The sequence below is a fragment of the Ailuropoda melanoleuca genome, chromosome X (assembly GCF_002007445.2).
Source record: "Ailuropoda melanoleuca isolate Jingjing chromosome X, ASM200744v2, whole genome shotgun sequence".
In the NCBI taxonomy this organism is placed as follows: Eukaryota; Metazoa; Chordata; class Mammalia; order Carnivora; family Ursidae; genus Ailuropoda; species Ailuropoda melanoleuca.
The window spans coordinates 35,725,649-35,741,413 of NC_048238.1; the positions used below are offsets into that span (position 1 = coordinate 35,725,649).

The 15,765-nt window shown below is 39.5% G+C and overlaps 1 protein-coding gene across 13 annotated transcripts in view; it reads right to left on the minus strand.

Moving 5' to 3' along the window:
- The window catches only part of CASK (calcium/calmodulin dependent serine protein kinase), a 350,328-nt gene that overhangs the window by 65,973 nt on the left and 268,590 nt on the right, over positions 1-15,765 (minus strand). For all 13 annotated transcript variants that reach the window (XM_019804579.2, XM_019804606.2, XM_019804597.2 and 10 more), the window contains one exon: positions 366-443. In XM_019804579.2, coding sequence (XP_019660138.1) covers positions 366-443 — 78 coding nt within the window. The remainder of the gene's footprint in view (positions 1-365; positions 444-15,765) is intronic.

The window sequence follows — 15,765 nt, forward strand, 5'->3', positions numbered from 1 at the left end:
AAAAAAAAAAAAAAAATTTTAAAAAAAAAAAAAAAAAAAAAAGCAACTCAAATTTTCATAGCCTATTTCCAACAAAGCGCAGTAAAATAACTTATTTTTAAAAAAAAAGAGAAGTACAATTGTTATATTAACATGTTCAAGTTTACATAGCAGAACCAGAACTAGAAATCGAGGCATTGTTGTCCCTGAGGCTTTTCTTTCTTTCCTGTATGTAAAATGTTCAGTGATAAACTTAGAAATACTAAATCTGACTGTAATGGTCCAACCGTGACTCCAAGGAACCACCTCTTACTGTGCAGCAGAAATGTTTTCCATAAAGGTAGCAAATAAGACTCCCAAATACATTTACAAAATATGTCACTTACCTCTTTGGCTCTCTGTACTGCATCACTCGGAGGATTCCTGATTTGTGGTGAAGACTTTGTGTTAATTTTGTCATACAGCTAAAAGCAAAGAAGAAAATCCGATCAACACTCATAATTCTTTGCTCAAAGTTCAGAGCTGCATATTTATTATTTCCCTAAACAATATCTTCCTCTGACAAATGCTGGCTGCTGATTTCAATGGTCTCCTCCCATTAATAATCTCTTACTCATTCAGTAAAACTTGTTGCAAGAGGAGTCTTACACGTATCATTTTAGAAAATCATCTTCAAATAGATGGTCCAAGATTCTGTCAATGTGGCAGCTTCCTTTCTCATTTAAAATCGATCACTATTTCAGAACTGCAATATTTTGTTGCCTCTCGTAGAAGCAACATTCAACTAACGTGGACACAGAGCAAAATGAAAGAATGCTTTCTGGCCAAGACACGTCTGAAAGAATTTTCACCGAAATCTAAATCTTGGGAAAGGGCAAACCCAACTCCTTCTAGGAAGGAATGTTCTCACAAAAGGTTTATGCTTGTTTTACTAGGGCTATTTATTAACAGTAACAGTGCTGGCATCCTTCAGCAGGAAATCAAGGACATGAACTTTTTCCTTTTGCATTTGCAAATTCACAGAGCATGAGAAGATACTGAAAAGAATCTAAATATATTTCAAAAACGCCACAAATCTAACTGAATCAAAATTTGACTTTCTGAAGGCAACTTAATTCTTTAAAGAAAAATCTGTGTAGGGTGGAAATGCAATTAAGATATTAATTTCTACCTCAAACGAAATGGCTCATTTGACAGTCTGCTTTGAAAAGTGAAAAGTTTAAATGGATTTTGGCTACTCTGCCATGTCTATTTCCTAACTTCTCTAAAACAGGTGGGGTTTTTTTGGGGTTGGTTTTTGTTTAGTTCTTTTTTCCTTCCTCCCATGTACCACAATGCTAGTGTACAGGTCAAATACTGACTGTATACATCCTTCAGGTTACAGTTAGATTTGTTTATACTGATGCATGATAAAGCCTTATGACTTGTTTGGGCCACACCACACATAAAAACGCCTTATGAGAAATACATAAATTAATTACAAAGATGCCCGATGAGAACAATGTGAAGATAGAGCAGTGACCATTTTTAAACAAGGGCCTTGAGAAAGTACTACTAAATCAGAGGTTAAATGCACAGTGTAAGTAGACTAGTAAAGTGCTGTTTAAACAGCATGGATCTGAACTGCATGGGTTTATGTATTGTGGGGATTTTTCCCCAATAAACACAGTAAAGTACTCTGAATGTATTTTTTCTTATGACTTTTAAAAAGATTTTATTTATTTGAGAGAGAGAGTGCATAGAGGGAGAGGGAGAAGCAGACTCCCCGCTGAGCAGGGAGCCCAATGCAGGGCTCAATCCCAGGACTCTGAGATCACGACCAGAGCCGAAGGCAGACACTTAACCCACTGAGTCACCCAGGCGCCCATCTTCCTTATGTTTTTTTTTAAAGGCTGCCCCAATTACAATCTCATCGGCACTGAGTACGTATCTCCCTGTACCCTCATCAGTAGATCCGTAGTATGTATTACAATTTTATAGAAAGCTATTTATTTGCCAGTTTGTTAAGTGCAAGGAGTCTCTTGACAAGTTTTTTATTTCCCCACGTTCCTTCTCCTCTAGAAATAAGAAGGGGGCTTTTTCCTTATTTACTTTAAAAAGTAAGCTCTATGCCCAATGTGGGGCTCAAACTCATGACCCCAAGATCAAGAGTCACATGCTCTACTGACTGAGCCAGCCAGGTGCCTCTCTTATGATTTTCTTAACATTTTCTTTTCTCTAGCTTACTTAATGGTAAGAATTCAGTATATAATACATATACAAAATATGTGTTAACTGACTAGGTTATTGCTAAGGCTTTAGGTCAACAGTAGGATATTAGTTAACTTTTGGGGGAGCCAAAGTTAGATGTGGATTTTTGATTATGCAGGGGTTGGCCCCCCTAACTTCTGTGTTGTTCAGAGATCAACTGTATTAACAGGGAACTAGAGATATGTGGCTGGCTCACAAAATTCACCCAAATCCCTGTAGAGTGCACATGGGGAGTCTTCATCCTCTGAATGGCTTCTATCTCTAAAGACTGTACCTTTTGAAATTTGGAACCAGGGAATGGATTTTCCCATAGAAATAATGTTATATATAGTGTTAGGTTCCCAGACTAGCCTTCAGAGATAAATGAAATACTGTACATATGCAATATAAAATAGAAGAAAAAAAAAACAACCCACCAAAAGTAAGGAACCAGAAGTTGAAAAATTCCCTAGGTCTTATGTCAGTGTGGTTTCTTGAGAACCTGTAGCAGCACCAGCTGGAATTGTTAAACATAGAGATTCCTGGGCCCCACTCCAGACCCACTGAATCAGAATTTGCAAAGGAGGTCCAGAAATTTGTACTTTAATAAACTCCTTAGGTATTTGGAAATCTTACGTGCAAATGTTAACTTCTGAGAGTAACAGTAGTTGTACCAATAAGAATTGCTACTTTTATTGAATACTTACTAGATGCTAGTTATTAGTGAAAATTCTTTATATTCCCTTGTTTAACCTCAGACAACCCTATTAGGGCAATGCCCTTATTATTCCCACTTTACAGATGAGGATACTGAGGCACAGAGTAGTAAAGTGAGAACCACTGTTCTAGCCTTACAGCCACTTTACACGTGGCATACAGATGCCTTCAGTGTCAACATTTTCAGGGCCCTGCTCCCAAAAAAGTGCTCAGAGCAAATTTTCTTCTGCTTCTTTGGTCTGGCCTGATCCAGTACATCACATATTCGCCCAAAGTGCAGGGGAACTAGTGGTGGGATGAGGGAGAGGTTGGGTGCTTCCAATCAAGGCAGAAGCAGTTGGAAGGACTTAAAAGAAGGGGTCTTCTGTCTGAGGTGGGGGCACTGGGCTCTGCCCCTCCAGCTCCTAGGAGAGCCCGGGACTGGAACAGTCCAGGCAGGCTGGACACAATGGATAGCTAAGAATATATGGTGAATCTCAACTGCCGGCTCATGAAGCAGAAAGGCAAGTAAGAACCATGGCAGGGAGGGAAGGGGCTCACTTTGTCACCAACAGAAGTGAGCCCTTGTGGACTCATTCATTCATCCATCCATCCATCCATCCATCCATCCATCCATCCATCCATTAACTGAGCTCCTACTATGTACTAGGCAGTGCAGTTCTACTTACTGGGGTTATGAAAATGAAAAGGACAGTTCTTGTCCTCAAAGAATGCCCAAATTCCAAAGACACATAGAGCTAAAGGCCCAGAAACCTATGACAGCTGGATCCCTTTGAGAACCTGAAAGTAGTCTGGTCCCCCCAGTGCCGTCAACTGGAAGGGATCTCAGCTGAGTGAGCCCCAAGTTGGAGACTATCTGGATATGCATGCATAACATGCCAACTTTCATTTCCCTCTTCAATTTCTGGGACTGAGTTTTTTGCCTTTGGGACTCAAAATATTTTAGCGATACCCACAACAAATACAAACCATTTCAGAAATGTGGCAAAGCAGGTAAATAAAAAAATCCTCCATGGAGGAACGCTTTAATGCAATGTAACATTAGTGTTTTAAAACAGTAGTCAGAAATATGCAGCTTTTCAACTTCTCATTCTTATGGATTCGAAGTTCAAGTCTAGGTGGTTTTGTGAAGGCATGGGAGCGAGTGAGATGTGGCTGGGTTTTGAGAACAAAGGAAAGCTGCAGCATATATAAAGACTAACTAGAATGATGTGATTTGGGACTTTCCCTGTTGTCTTGGACCTTTAGCTGGAGCCCAGAGCTAAGACCAATAGGAAGTAAGTAGCACCAAGCCTGCTAGAGAGCTGCCAGACCATCTGTCTAGGGCTTGCTGAAAGGCAGCCCAAATGGTCCTTCCGCACTCACCCTCATGCTCTACTCTGCCTACAGAGGCAGAAGCCTGGCGTCTGTAGGAGTCACAGGACAAGGAGAGCAAGCATTTGATCTCTCCTTCCTTCCTCCTGGGGAGGAAGACAGGGAGAGTTGCCTTCTTCCTCATGCCCAGGGAAGGGTGGTGGGTGCTCCAAGAGAACCACGCAGAGAAACTGGAGGTGCCAGTAACAAGAGCTCGTTAGCTCACTCTCTGGAGGGATGCTTGCCAGGTTGCAGTGACTTCTGAAGCCCGCCTCGGGTGCACCGGGTTGGAGCTGAGAGTCCTTGGGGCAGCTTGACAGGTGGTGTCTGTGGTCCCGAGTGAAAACATACTGATGTCTGCCTCTTTCCTGGCCGGAGGCCACCTGGGGCAACCCTTACCAGTAGGAAGAGGCCAGCGTAGGGCAACCCACACTTGTAGTGTTTGTGTGTGTTTCCCATGAGTCAAGGAGCTGCCTCAGAGTGTGATCTGGCTGCAGCCATCTTGATGGAGCCCTGTCCAAGAGGGCTGCCTGCACGGAGCAAAGGGACCCAGAAGTAAGTAGCTGTGGGGTAACACCTGGGTGTAGGAGCTGAGAGCTGAGAGGGTGCTGCTGAGGCCAGCTCCAGAGCCCACTGATGATGCAGAACCCAGGACAAAGCCAACATCTGATGATTGCCACATCAAGTGCGTTGACAGCCGAGAGGACCCTGGCTGCCTGAGGGACAGGATTCTGGAACATGCTGTCTAAGGGCTGCTTTCTCTTTCCCATGACCAGACTCTTGAGTTCTTTGACATTCAATAATAGCATCTCACATGGGGCTGAGTACACAGGAGATGTTTAATACATGTTTCTTTAAAAAATAAAGACGCATTTGAGTTGGTGCAGAGGAACTGGAAATAGATATTTAAAAAAAATTTCAGAGTGACATAAAAATAAACAGACTGGGAATACTTCTTTCTTAGCTTGTTTCTTTAGGAACCAGATATCATTATCTTTGGTCCTTCCTGCATAGCTAAAAACTTTCCCTCAAAATTAAATCTATTTTGACCATATTTCTTTTTTGGAGTGTGTTTCCAGGTTGACTTACTTCATCAAATTTTCAAGGTAGAAGAAGACCAACATGGTTCAGCAACTCCACTTTTTTAAGGAGAAAGCTGAGGTCCAGTGAGGTGAAGTGTGCTCAGGGTTCTGTAGCCAGAGCAGCAGGGACTAGACCATGAACTCCTGATGTGCCATCCTTTCTCTCATACCAGATTTCAGGAATACACAAAGTCTTCTGCCAGGGAGACACCTTCAGCAAATATTAGGGGGAAAGAACTACACACAATGCTACTTACAGGTTGTAGGAAAAAATATAAGAAATATGACTTGAAAGATATTAGCCAATCAACTACAAGCCTTGCCCTGTTAAGGAATGCTAGAATTCTATTCATTTCCTGGCCAGATGGTAAATATCTCAGGCTTTGTGGCAGTAAGGACTCTGTCAGCCGCTCGGCCTTGCTGTGTATGCAAAGGCAGCCGTTAACAATCTGTAAACGAATGGACATGGCTGTGTTCCAATAAAACTTTATTTACAAAAATATATGGCTGGCTGGGTTTGGCCTGAGCACCGTAGTTTGTCAACCCCTGCTCAAGAAGCTAAATTTCCTGGTGGATTGAAATGGCAAAATGTATTTCCTTCTGCTATTTGCTCTCCTGCAATGTGAAGATATCACGTGCATTTGTTTTTGAACTTTTTTCCTTTTTTTTTTTTTTTGAGAGAGAGTGAGCATGAGTTTGATGTTGGAGGGGGGGGGAGGAGGTAGAGAGGGAGATAGAGGATCTTAGGCAGGCTCCATAGCCTGATGTGTCGCTCAATCTCATGACCCTAAGATTATGACCTGAGCAGAAATCAAGACTCAGTTGCTTAACAAACTGAGCCACCCAGGTGCCTCTTAAGTTTTTACTTCCAGTTAACATACGGTGTTAGTTTCAGGTGTACCATATAGTGATTCAACACTTCCATACATCACCCAGAGCTCATCACGAATGCCTGCCTCAATCCCATCACCTATTTAACCCATCCCCCTGCCCACCTCCCTTTCAGTAACCCTCAGTTTGAAGACATCGAGTGTATTTGTAAAGCTGAGGTGTAGAAGATGAGGTTGAGAGAGGGAAGAATATTAGTAAATTATCCCTATAGAGGCTCGTCTGGGTGGCTGAGTTGGTTAAGCATCTGCCCTCGGCTCAGGTCATGATCTCAGGTCCTGGGAATCGCTGCTCAGCGGGGAGCCTGCTTCTCCCTGTTCCTCTGCCCCTCCCACTTCATGCTCTCGTGCTCTCTCTCTCTATAAAATCTTTAGAAAAAAAAAATCCCTAGAGAGAAAACAAGAACGAATGTTACTGTTCTCTCTTTCCAATGAAGGTTCCCCAACTTCAGCACTTTGTATTCTGTCTCTCTGTCTCTCTCTCTCTCTCACACACACACACACACACACACACACAGACAGACACACACACGGCAAAACGAGGAAATGTGAACAGCTGCAAGGGGAACAGACTGTTTCACACTGTCTCAGGCTGCTCTCTGCTAGTCTCTGGCACTGGGTCAGATATGACCACACACAGCTATATGGACACGCTTAATCTTTCTGTCCTAAGAAATATAAGCACAGTTCTGTTAGGAGGCCACAATTCTATATTTGAGATGGGCTATTTTAAACAGAGCAGACTAAAGTTGGTGGTAATATTAAATTCAACTCTACTGAGATTGTACTTCCAAACCTAAAGATGAAATCAGTTAAGATGTCACTTTTTCTTCACATTCAACACAGTAAATCAAGTCTTTTTTTTTTTTTAACCATACTCCATCATATCTCATGCTCTTCTGGTTTCTAGTCCTCAAATGGAAGGCTTTGTTTTGCTCCCAGTTTATATGCGGCATTTAGCAAGATCAACATTTAAAATGGAATGGTTGGCAGAGAACTATAAAGTTACTATCACTGGGTTATATGTCTCACTAACTTTAGCACAGAGAAAACCAAATCTCAGGATGAGAATGTGTATTGGTTGAGATAAGATTATAACTTTTGCAATTAGACTTCAGATATGGGCCAAATAATGAATGGGTTTGTAGAATTGCAGGGAACTCTGCTGAAGTTCATTAGCAAGCACCCTCTTGCCACTTACTTCAAAGTGACTGAAGGAGCTCCCTCCTGGAAAGCAATTCAAGTTTTCCAGAGTCAAATATTTAGCTGCAAAGTATGTAATGAAATGTGTCTGTGATCCTAGTACGGCAGATAAGAACAGTGTTCCCGAGTTTATGAACAATGATGGAATGAATCGAAATGACTTGCTCTGGAAACAGAGTATCTTATTTAGAACATTCTTTACAGCTTCTGAGTTGTCTGTGAAAAAGCTCGGTGATTAGAAACAAGTTTCAGTGTCACTTCTTTTCAGTGAACCTAGCAGGTCAGCTATTGATATCCAACAGTTTTTTTTTTTTTAATACATTTGAAATCTGGCAAATTGTGAGGGAAAGGGATTTACTATGAAAGTGTAATATAACTGATATTCAACTACCACTGCACTGGAGCGGATTTTACAAAGTCAGAGATTGAAGAAAATCTTCTGAGATCTAAAAATCTACTTTTCCTGCTCAAGTTTATACATCAACTTGCCGTCTTTAGGTTAGAAATAGGAAAATGCGCTTTCAAAGATCTCTGGCATCATTAACATGACACAGTCCGAAGTAGGAGAAGAGCAGTATATTTAATAGTGGTCTAGAGACTGGGTGATGGGAAATGTAAGTGTGAAAGAAACACACTACAAGATTTAAAACGGGATTTTCAAAAATTTAAGAAGCTACAATGAAACTTTGCAAAGAACTATAACCTGTCCTGCTCACAAATCTAAGATTGATTATGCATCGAGATATTATGATCTACAAAAAGAAATTAAAATCACCCAGGGCATTTTTCTTCTTTGGGATTAAAAAAATATCTTTCAGCACTAAAAATGATTTTTCCTAAAGATTAATATTCTGTAAAACTTCTAAAAATCAATTTAATTTTCTAAAAAATAGTTGAAGGAAGCACTCAAAAATTAGTCACACAGACGACCCTCCATCTGCATGGAGATAATACACTCCATCCGTTTAAAGAATATACTTTCATTTGCACACTACCCTTCACAATTTGTATTTTGTGCTAACTTTCCCTCTGAAAGGTCAGAAAACATGTAAATAGCTAAATTTTATCAATTTTAAACTAAACTTGTTTCTCATCTAAAAAAAAAGTCAAATCCACAAATCTAGTGACTGACTGTAAGAAAGCAGCAAGAGTCCCACCCTGGAATTTAGATTTGCCCTGGAGAAAGGTTCAGGGCTGCCTACCACTACTATGGCCCAAGACTTGGGGGTAAAGTTAGAAGTGGGTATCTGATGGACTGTATATTGTATTTCCTGCCCAATAAGAATGGTCCCGGGAGCCCTTGAGTTAGATGTCCCAGGAAAAATTTAGCCTAATGCTATAGTAGTGAAATGCTAGCTTAAATCAAGCTTTAGAAAATCATGATGGGGTATATATCCTTACCTGAAGTCTTAAGAAGGGGCCCAGCTGGCTTAGTAATATGCTACTGTAACTAAATCAATTATGAAAGTTTTCATCTGACAGCAAAAAGGAAACTGAACAATCAGTTCATCTGGGCCAGTTCAAGAGTTCTTGAGAAGGATGCAAAAATACTTTGGATTTTGACAGTGAAAGTACCCCAACGGAGACCCTCATTTGGTTGTCTGTGTACAGAGCTGCTTTTGTTTTAAGCCCATTAGAACATTGCACTTATGGGGATTTATTTTTGAAACCAACAAATTAAGACTTGCTTGACCTCCTAGTTCATCCCTTTGGTGGCCTAACAATATAGGCCACTGTCACAGATTCTGGGCAGTTGGCAGCTCTTTCTGAGAAACTCAAGCAGTGGCCTCAGATGACCTAACATGACTGTTCTGTCGGCCCTTTTCATTTGGGAATTAACCCTAAAATTGAGCCTGGTAAGAAACAAATCATAATGCTTATTCTTGAGCAAGCGAAAGAAAACATAAGGAAAAAACACTACTTAGATGATGTAGGTGGCTTTATTTTGCTTCTACTCAAGCCTTCTGAAAGAGGGAACTTTTTACTACCAGATGCAAGTGTCTGCCCACCTGTGAGAAATTTCAGTAGGATATGAATTTCTTTTCCATTAAAACACTAACATTAACAAAGTGTTGAAGCTTCATTTCTTTTTAAAAAAATTTCTAAATTTATTTTTTAAAGATTTTAATTAATTTATTTGAGAGAGAGCAAGACAGCAAGAACATGAGCAGAGGGGAGGGGCAGAGGGAGAAGCAGACTCCCCGCGGAGCAGGGAGCCTGATGTGGGACTCGATCTCAGGATCCCGGGATCATGACCTGGGCCGAAGACAGACGCTTAACCAACTGAGCCACCCAGGCGCCCCAGAAGCCTCATTTCTTAATGTGCTCTTCTGAAGCATCTAAAATACTTAAATGATATTTAACTAAATGAATATCTTATTATTTGCTGTTTTAAAAGAAAACATTTACATCAGGTGTGTCATATAATACTATGAAATCCCCAAGGTCATACAATAATTTCTGACTTCTGATAGGACTTTCACTTTGCACGGGTAAACACCAAGCATTTGTACGAGTAGCTGTAGCAAAAATGAATTTCTATCGTGGCAAGTTATAAGAGAACAGAACAGTTTGGCAGAAGAGGTTTTAATGAGACAATGTTAGGTCACAAAGAGAAGAAAGCAGCTATGTTCTTGGATTATGAATGCTGCAAGCCAACCCCACCAAATATTCTTCAAGTGAGCTTATCACATTCCTTTCTGGGGTAAAACTCCTCCCTTCCTTGAGAAAAGGATGAAGAAGAATCAGTGCTTGTTGCACTTTGATGGCTTTTTGAACATTCCTCTGCCTTCTGGTAAAGTGGATTGTGGTGCCATAAAAAGACAGTGGCACTCAGTGGGCAACACTGGGACCAAGGACAAGCTGATTCATTACTCTCGGTATTTCAGAGTAAATTCCAGTCCCTGTTTGAAGAAGTAATTCATCTGAACAAATACGGGAACCAGACAGACTCCTGTAGTTAATCATACTTCCAGTGAAAATCACACATTCCTTTCACAAAGATGTAGAACACAGGAGCTAACTTGGAGCCCACGCAGAGCAACTGCCTGGGGGATCGAACAAAGGTTGGATTCCCTACTATTGAACAGCTTTAGTTTTGAGAACTGGGTTTTTCCTGTTATAGGAGTATCTATCATAAAGCATCGATATTGGACAAATGGATAAACAAAATGTGGTGTATACCTACAATGAAACAGTTTCCAGCCTTTAAAAGGAAGGAGATTATGATACGTGCTACAGCATGGATGAACACCGAGGATACAACATTAGGTGAAATACACCAGTCAGTCACCAAAGAACAAATATGGTAGGATTCCACTTACATGAGTTATCTACGCTAGTCATATTCATTGAGACCGAAAGTAGAATGGTGGCTACCAGGGGCTGGGGAGAGAAGGAACTGGTGGGTTGCTGTTTCATAAGTACGGGGGTTTTAGCTGTGGAAGCTGGAAGTAGTTCTGGAGATGGATGGTGGTGATGGTTGCACAACAGTGTGAATGTACTTAATGTCACTGAATCGTACGCTAAAAATGGTTACAATGGTAAGTTTAGGCTAGGTATATTTTACCACAGTAAAAAGACAAAAAAAACCTGATACTATGTCATATCTGTTAAAAAGCTGTGAACTTTGGGAAACGATGAATATGTATTTGCATGTAAAAGAAATGAATAGCTAAAACACATCTGAGAAGGTACCCCCCCTTATTGAAAAATATGTAAAATTATGTAATTCATGTTTTTAAGATAATTTGGACTTCTTTCAAGAGGCACAACAATGTATTGGTTAATAAAATGAGTTCTTGGGACAGAAAAATAAATTTAGCATTTTTAAGTCAGTAAGTGGTAAATTCTTAGCCATAACGTGAAATATTGAGAGGAGGAAGTCAGTGTGATGACCCTGTGAAATCTGCTAGGATGACCCCTTTTCACAGTGGGCTTTGGGCACTGCTGAAGGCAGGCAGTTTGGCTTTGCTGGATTGGGGTCAAGACACAGGGACAACTCCAGGAGACTGGAAAGTACTGTTGTAGTCGGAGTGATGGATTACAAAGGACATTATGGGATCCAGAGTACACTATAACCTATAGCACACGGAAGGAACTTCCAGGAGTGCTTGACCTTAAAATAATACAAAAAGGGTAAAATAGTTTTTTTTTTTAAAGTAAAAGGGAATTCCTTCTCGTTTTTTCACTTTTGAAAGCTTTATTAGGGCATCATTTATTAACTACACAATTTGCACCTTGTAAGTGTATAGTTTGAAAATGCTGAGTAAATTTATAGTTGTACAACCATCACCTCAATCCAGTTTTAGAACAGTTCCTTCATCCCCAAGAGTTCCCTTGTGTTGAATCTAAGAACTCTTTGCCTAACCCAAGGTAATGAAGATTTACTCCTACATTTTCTTTACAAATTTTTATTATTTTAAGCTTAAAAGGAATCTATGATCCATCTTGTGGAAATTTTTTGTGTGGGGTGTGAGGAAAGGGTCTAAGTTAATTTCTCTGCATATGGATATCCAATTGCTCTAGCACCATGTTTTAAAACAAAACAAAACAAAACAAAACAAAACAAAACAAAACAAAACACCACCACTATCCTTTTTCCATTGAACTTCCTGGGCACCTTTGCTAAAAATCAACGGGGTCATGAATGGGAAGGTTTATTTCTTAACTGTATTCAGTTTCACTGATCTATATGTCTATCCTTACACCAATACCGTGCTATTTGCATTACTGTAGCTTCGTAGAAAGCTTTGAAATCAGTTCCCCAACTTCGATCTTCTTTTTTCAGAATTGTTTTTGCAATTCCATATAAATTTTAGGATCAGCCTGTCAACTTCTACAAAAAAAAATTCTGCTGAGATGTTGATAAGCACTGTCTTGAATCTATAGGTCAATATGGGGAAAACTGTCACCATAACAATACTGAGTCTTCCAATCCAACAGTCTCTCTCTCCATTTATTGTGACCTTCTTTACTTTCTTTCAGCAACATTTGTAGTTTTCAGTGTATGAGTCCTATACTTTTGTTCAGTTCACTAAATATTTTATTCAATGGTATTGTATTTAATTTTATGTTCACATGATTTACTGCTTGTATGTAGAAATACAGTTAATTTTTGTACATTGATCTTATATCCTGCAGTCTTGCTAAACTTGTCTATTAGTTCTAATAGATTTTTTTGGTAGATTCCTTAGGATTTTCTATATACAAGAATATATCTCTGTGAGAAGATGGTTTTACTTCTTCCTTTCTTATCTGCGTACCTTGAATTTCTTTTTCTTCCTTTACTGCACTGGCCAGAATCTCCAGTACAATGTTGAAGAGAAATGGTAAGAGTAGACAACCCTTGCTTTGTTTCTGGCTGTATTTGTTTTCTACTGCTGCTTAATGAATGACCATACACTTAGTAGCCTTTTTTTTTTTCCTGCTAAGTTTGCTGATATCTTAAGAATGAAGAAAAACTACTTTGAAAATATTCAAGATATACGCTATTTCTAGCTCTCTTTACCCTAGGAATTTTGTGTCATGTGGTAATTTTCTACTGACAGTAATACTTGGGTATGTTTCTAGAAACAGATATGGGAAGTTTTGCCCATTCTGTTAGAAACAGTGGAATGAGAGACCCCTCTAACCCACAGTGAGCGGCAGTGCACTTCAGTCTCCAGCCCCAGGACACAAGTAGCACAAAGGTCACACCACTGGCCCACTACCCAGCTGGGTTTTCATATTTGCTGAAGCTCATGCTTAAGGCTAGAAGGCACCCTGAGAAGGTCCCAGTAGCTCAGCTTCTGAAGGTCCTGAGGCCTTAACATTCTAGACATTTAAGTCTAACCCGACTGGACTACAAATTCATGGGAAACTTAGCTTTGGCATTTCCTGACTGGTAATCTATTTAAACATCCAAACTTAACAGTGTATCAACTTACTTCTCAAACCCCAAATTGCTGGAAAACATCAAATCATTGCAGAAGTCCCAGTTTTTCCCCCTTTAGGAAACTTCTGAGTTCTAAAAATATGCTGTTCCCAAATAGGACTACTAATTTAATATCATCTCAAAAAAGCAAAATAGTAAATCAAGTGTTGTAGTCTTCCAGTGCTGGATAAAAAAAAACAAAACCAAAACAAAACCAAAAAACCAAAACCTCTCTAACTCTCCCTAAACAGTAAAAAACTATAATAAAGATGTCAGCAAAACAAAATATGGAGGATTCCAGACACTGATTTATTTCTAATGCAGTATTTTAAAATATCAGTTAATCTATAGAAAAAGTGGTAAATTGCTACTGCAGTGAGTTTCTGCTCTATTAATCTAATCACAAATTAAACATAATTTTAGGACTTCCCACAAAAATAATCTTAATTAGGTGGGGCTTCTCATTTACTATGGAAACAGCAGTCTGTAACGAATGCTAACAGCTGTTCAGAGGTATGACAGATGGTGGGTGAATGTTTAAAACTAGTTGTCAAAGTTTGGCAGAGAGAGAGAGAAATGTGTCATTTAACAATGTTTCATAACATTGTTGACTTACAAAGTAAACATTTATTCAGCAACAGGAAAATTTCCACAAGATATTGAGAAGATCGAGAATCACCACCAGGTAACATTCGCAAAATGCTTTTTAACTGAAAGAGCCTCTTGATTTTTCAGTCTAAAAATGCATCTGTCACCTGACAGTCCACTGTATCACATACAAGTTGCAACCCCAAACTAACTCAAAATAGCATTAAAAGATGTTAAGTACACCTTAACACCAATTCCCAACAAAACTCACTTAACGAGCGACCGAATAACGTTTCATTATTTTTATATTAAATTTGTGTAACTTACACTCACACCTGAAGAATCAATTCAGGGCAAAATCAGTTTCCACGTGGTAGTGGACTGAATACTCTCCCCTCAAAATTCATGTCTGCCTGGAGCCTCAGAATGTGACCTTATCTGGAAATAGGGTCTTTGAAGATGTAATTAAGATGGGGTCATACTGGATTAGGGCAGGCCCTAAATTCAATGGCTGGTGTGTCTTTATAAGAAGGCTGTGTAAAGACACAGAGTCACACCCATCCAGAGAAAAATGCCACGTGAAGTCGGGGCTGAGACTGGAGGGATGCATCTATAAGCCAAGGAACCCCCGGGAATTGCAGGCAACTATGAGAAGCTCGAAGAGGCATGCAAGGAGTGGAAGGAGTCTTCCTTGGAACCTTTGGAGGGAGCATGGCCCTGCTGACACCTTGATTTAGGACTTTTGGCCTCCCAAACTGAGAGAGAATAGATTCTGTTATTTTAAGCCACCTAGTTTGTGACCCTTTGTTGTGGCAGCCTCAGCAAGCTCATACACATGCCAAACTGCATTTTACTAATAAAACTGATCTGTGTATTTTATGCACAGACCATCTCTGCACCAGTGCTTGTAATCTGTGAAAGTAGACATATGGACCAAGCTGGACCAAACATGGGTTCCTCATCAAGCCTCTTTATTTCCCCCACAAAATGAGGAGCAGCATGTGTGTGCCAGGTAGAACTGGTTGGGGAGCAAACATTTAGAAATTTCTGGATCTGTTTCCTTTTTTTCTAATTTCTCACTGCAGATTAAACTAGATGTGTTTTACTAGAATTCAAGTCAGAAAGCATTTCCCCTCTCAGTGCAACCACAGTATTTCTCCTGTTGTTTTAATTTGAATTCTCTCAACACAACAGATGTTTTGTTTCCTTCAAATTCTAATAATATTTGTTTGCATTTTCAGATTATTTTGAAGGCATGACAGGAAAAATAAAGTACTAGATGATCTTTTGTCTCCTTAGGAACTTAATCCTTTTTCTTTTTGTCAGCTTAAAAATGATGACCTCAAACTTAGCTGTTTTCAGTGTTGTTGAAATAACAGGAATTATTTAAGTATAATAAAGATATTTCACAAAATGGCTCAGTGGGATTAAGTGACAATCAATCCATGGTCCACAAAACTATGCCACTAGGTGTCAGTACTTGGAATCCTTCAAAAAGGAACCAGTATTGATTCTGTAAAACAAAACAATTCCAATCCAAACATGGGCTACGGAACATTAGAAGGAGGAGAAATGAATGGTCAAAATTTGAAAAGCTTTTTCTCAAGAATTGGTCATACCACATTCCTTTTTACATAAGCACTTCAAGCATTAAAAATTGTTTTAATCATTAGATTTCTCTTTATGGCACCTACTTGAATACTCCACTGATTATATTATTGATATGTATAGTCTGTTAGTTCTGAGACAAGAGTTTAATGAACCATAGTTACAGGCTCTAGATCAGGAGAGCACATTCCTTTTTTTTTTTTTT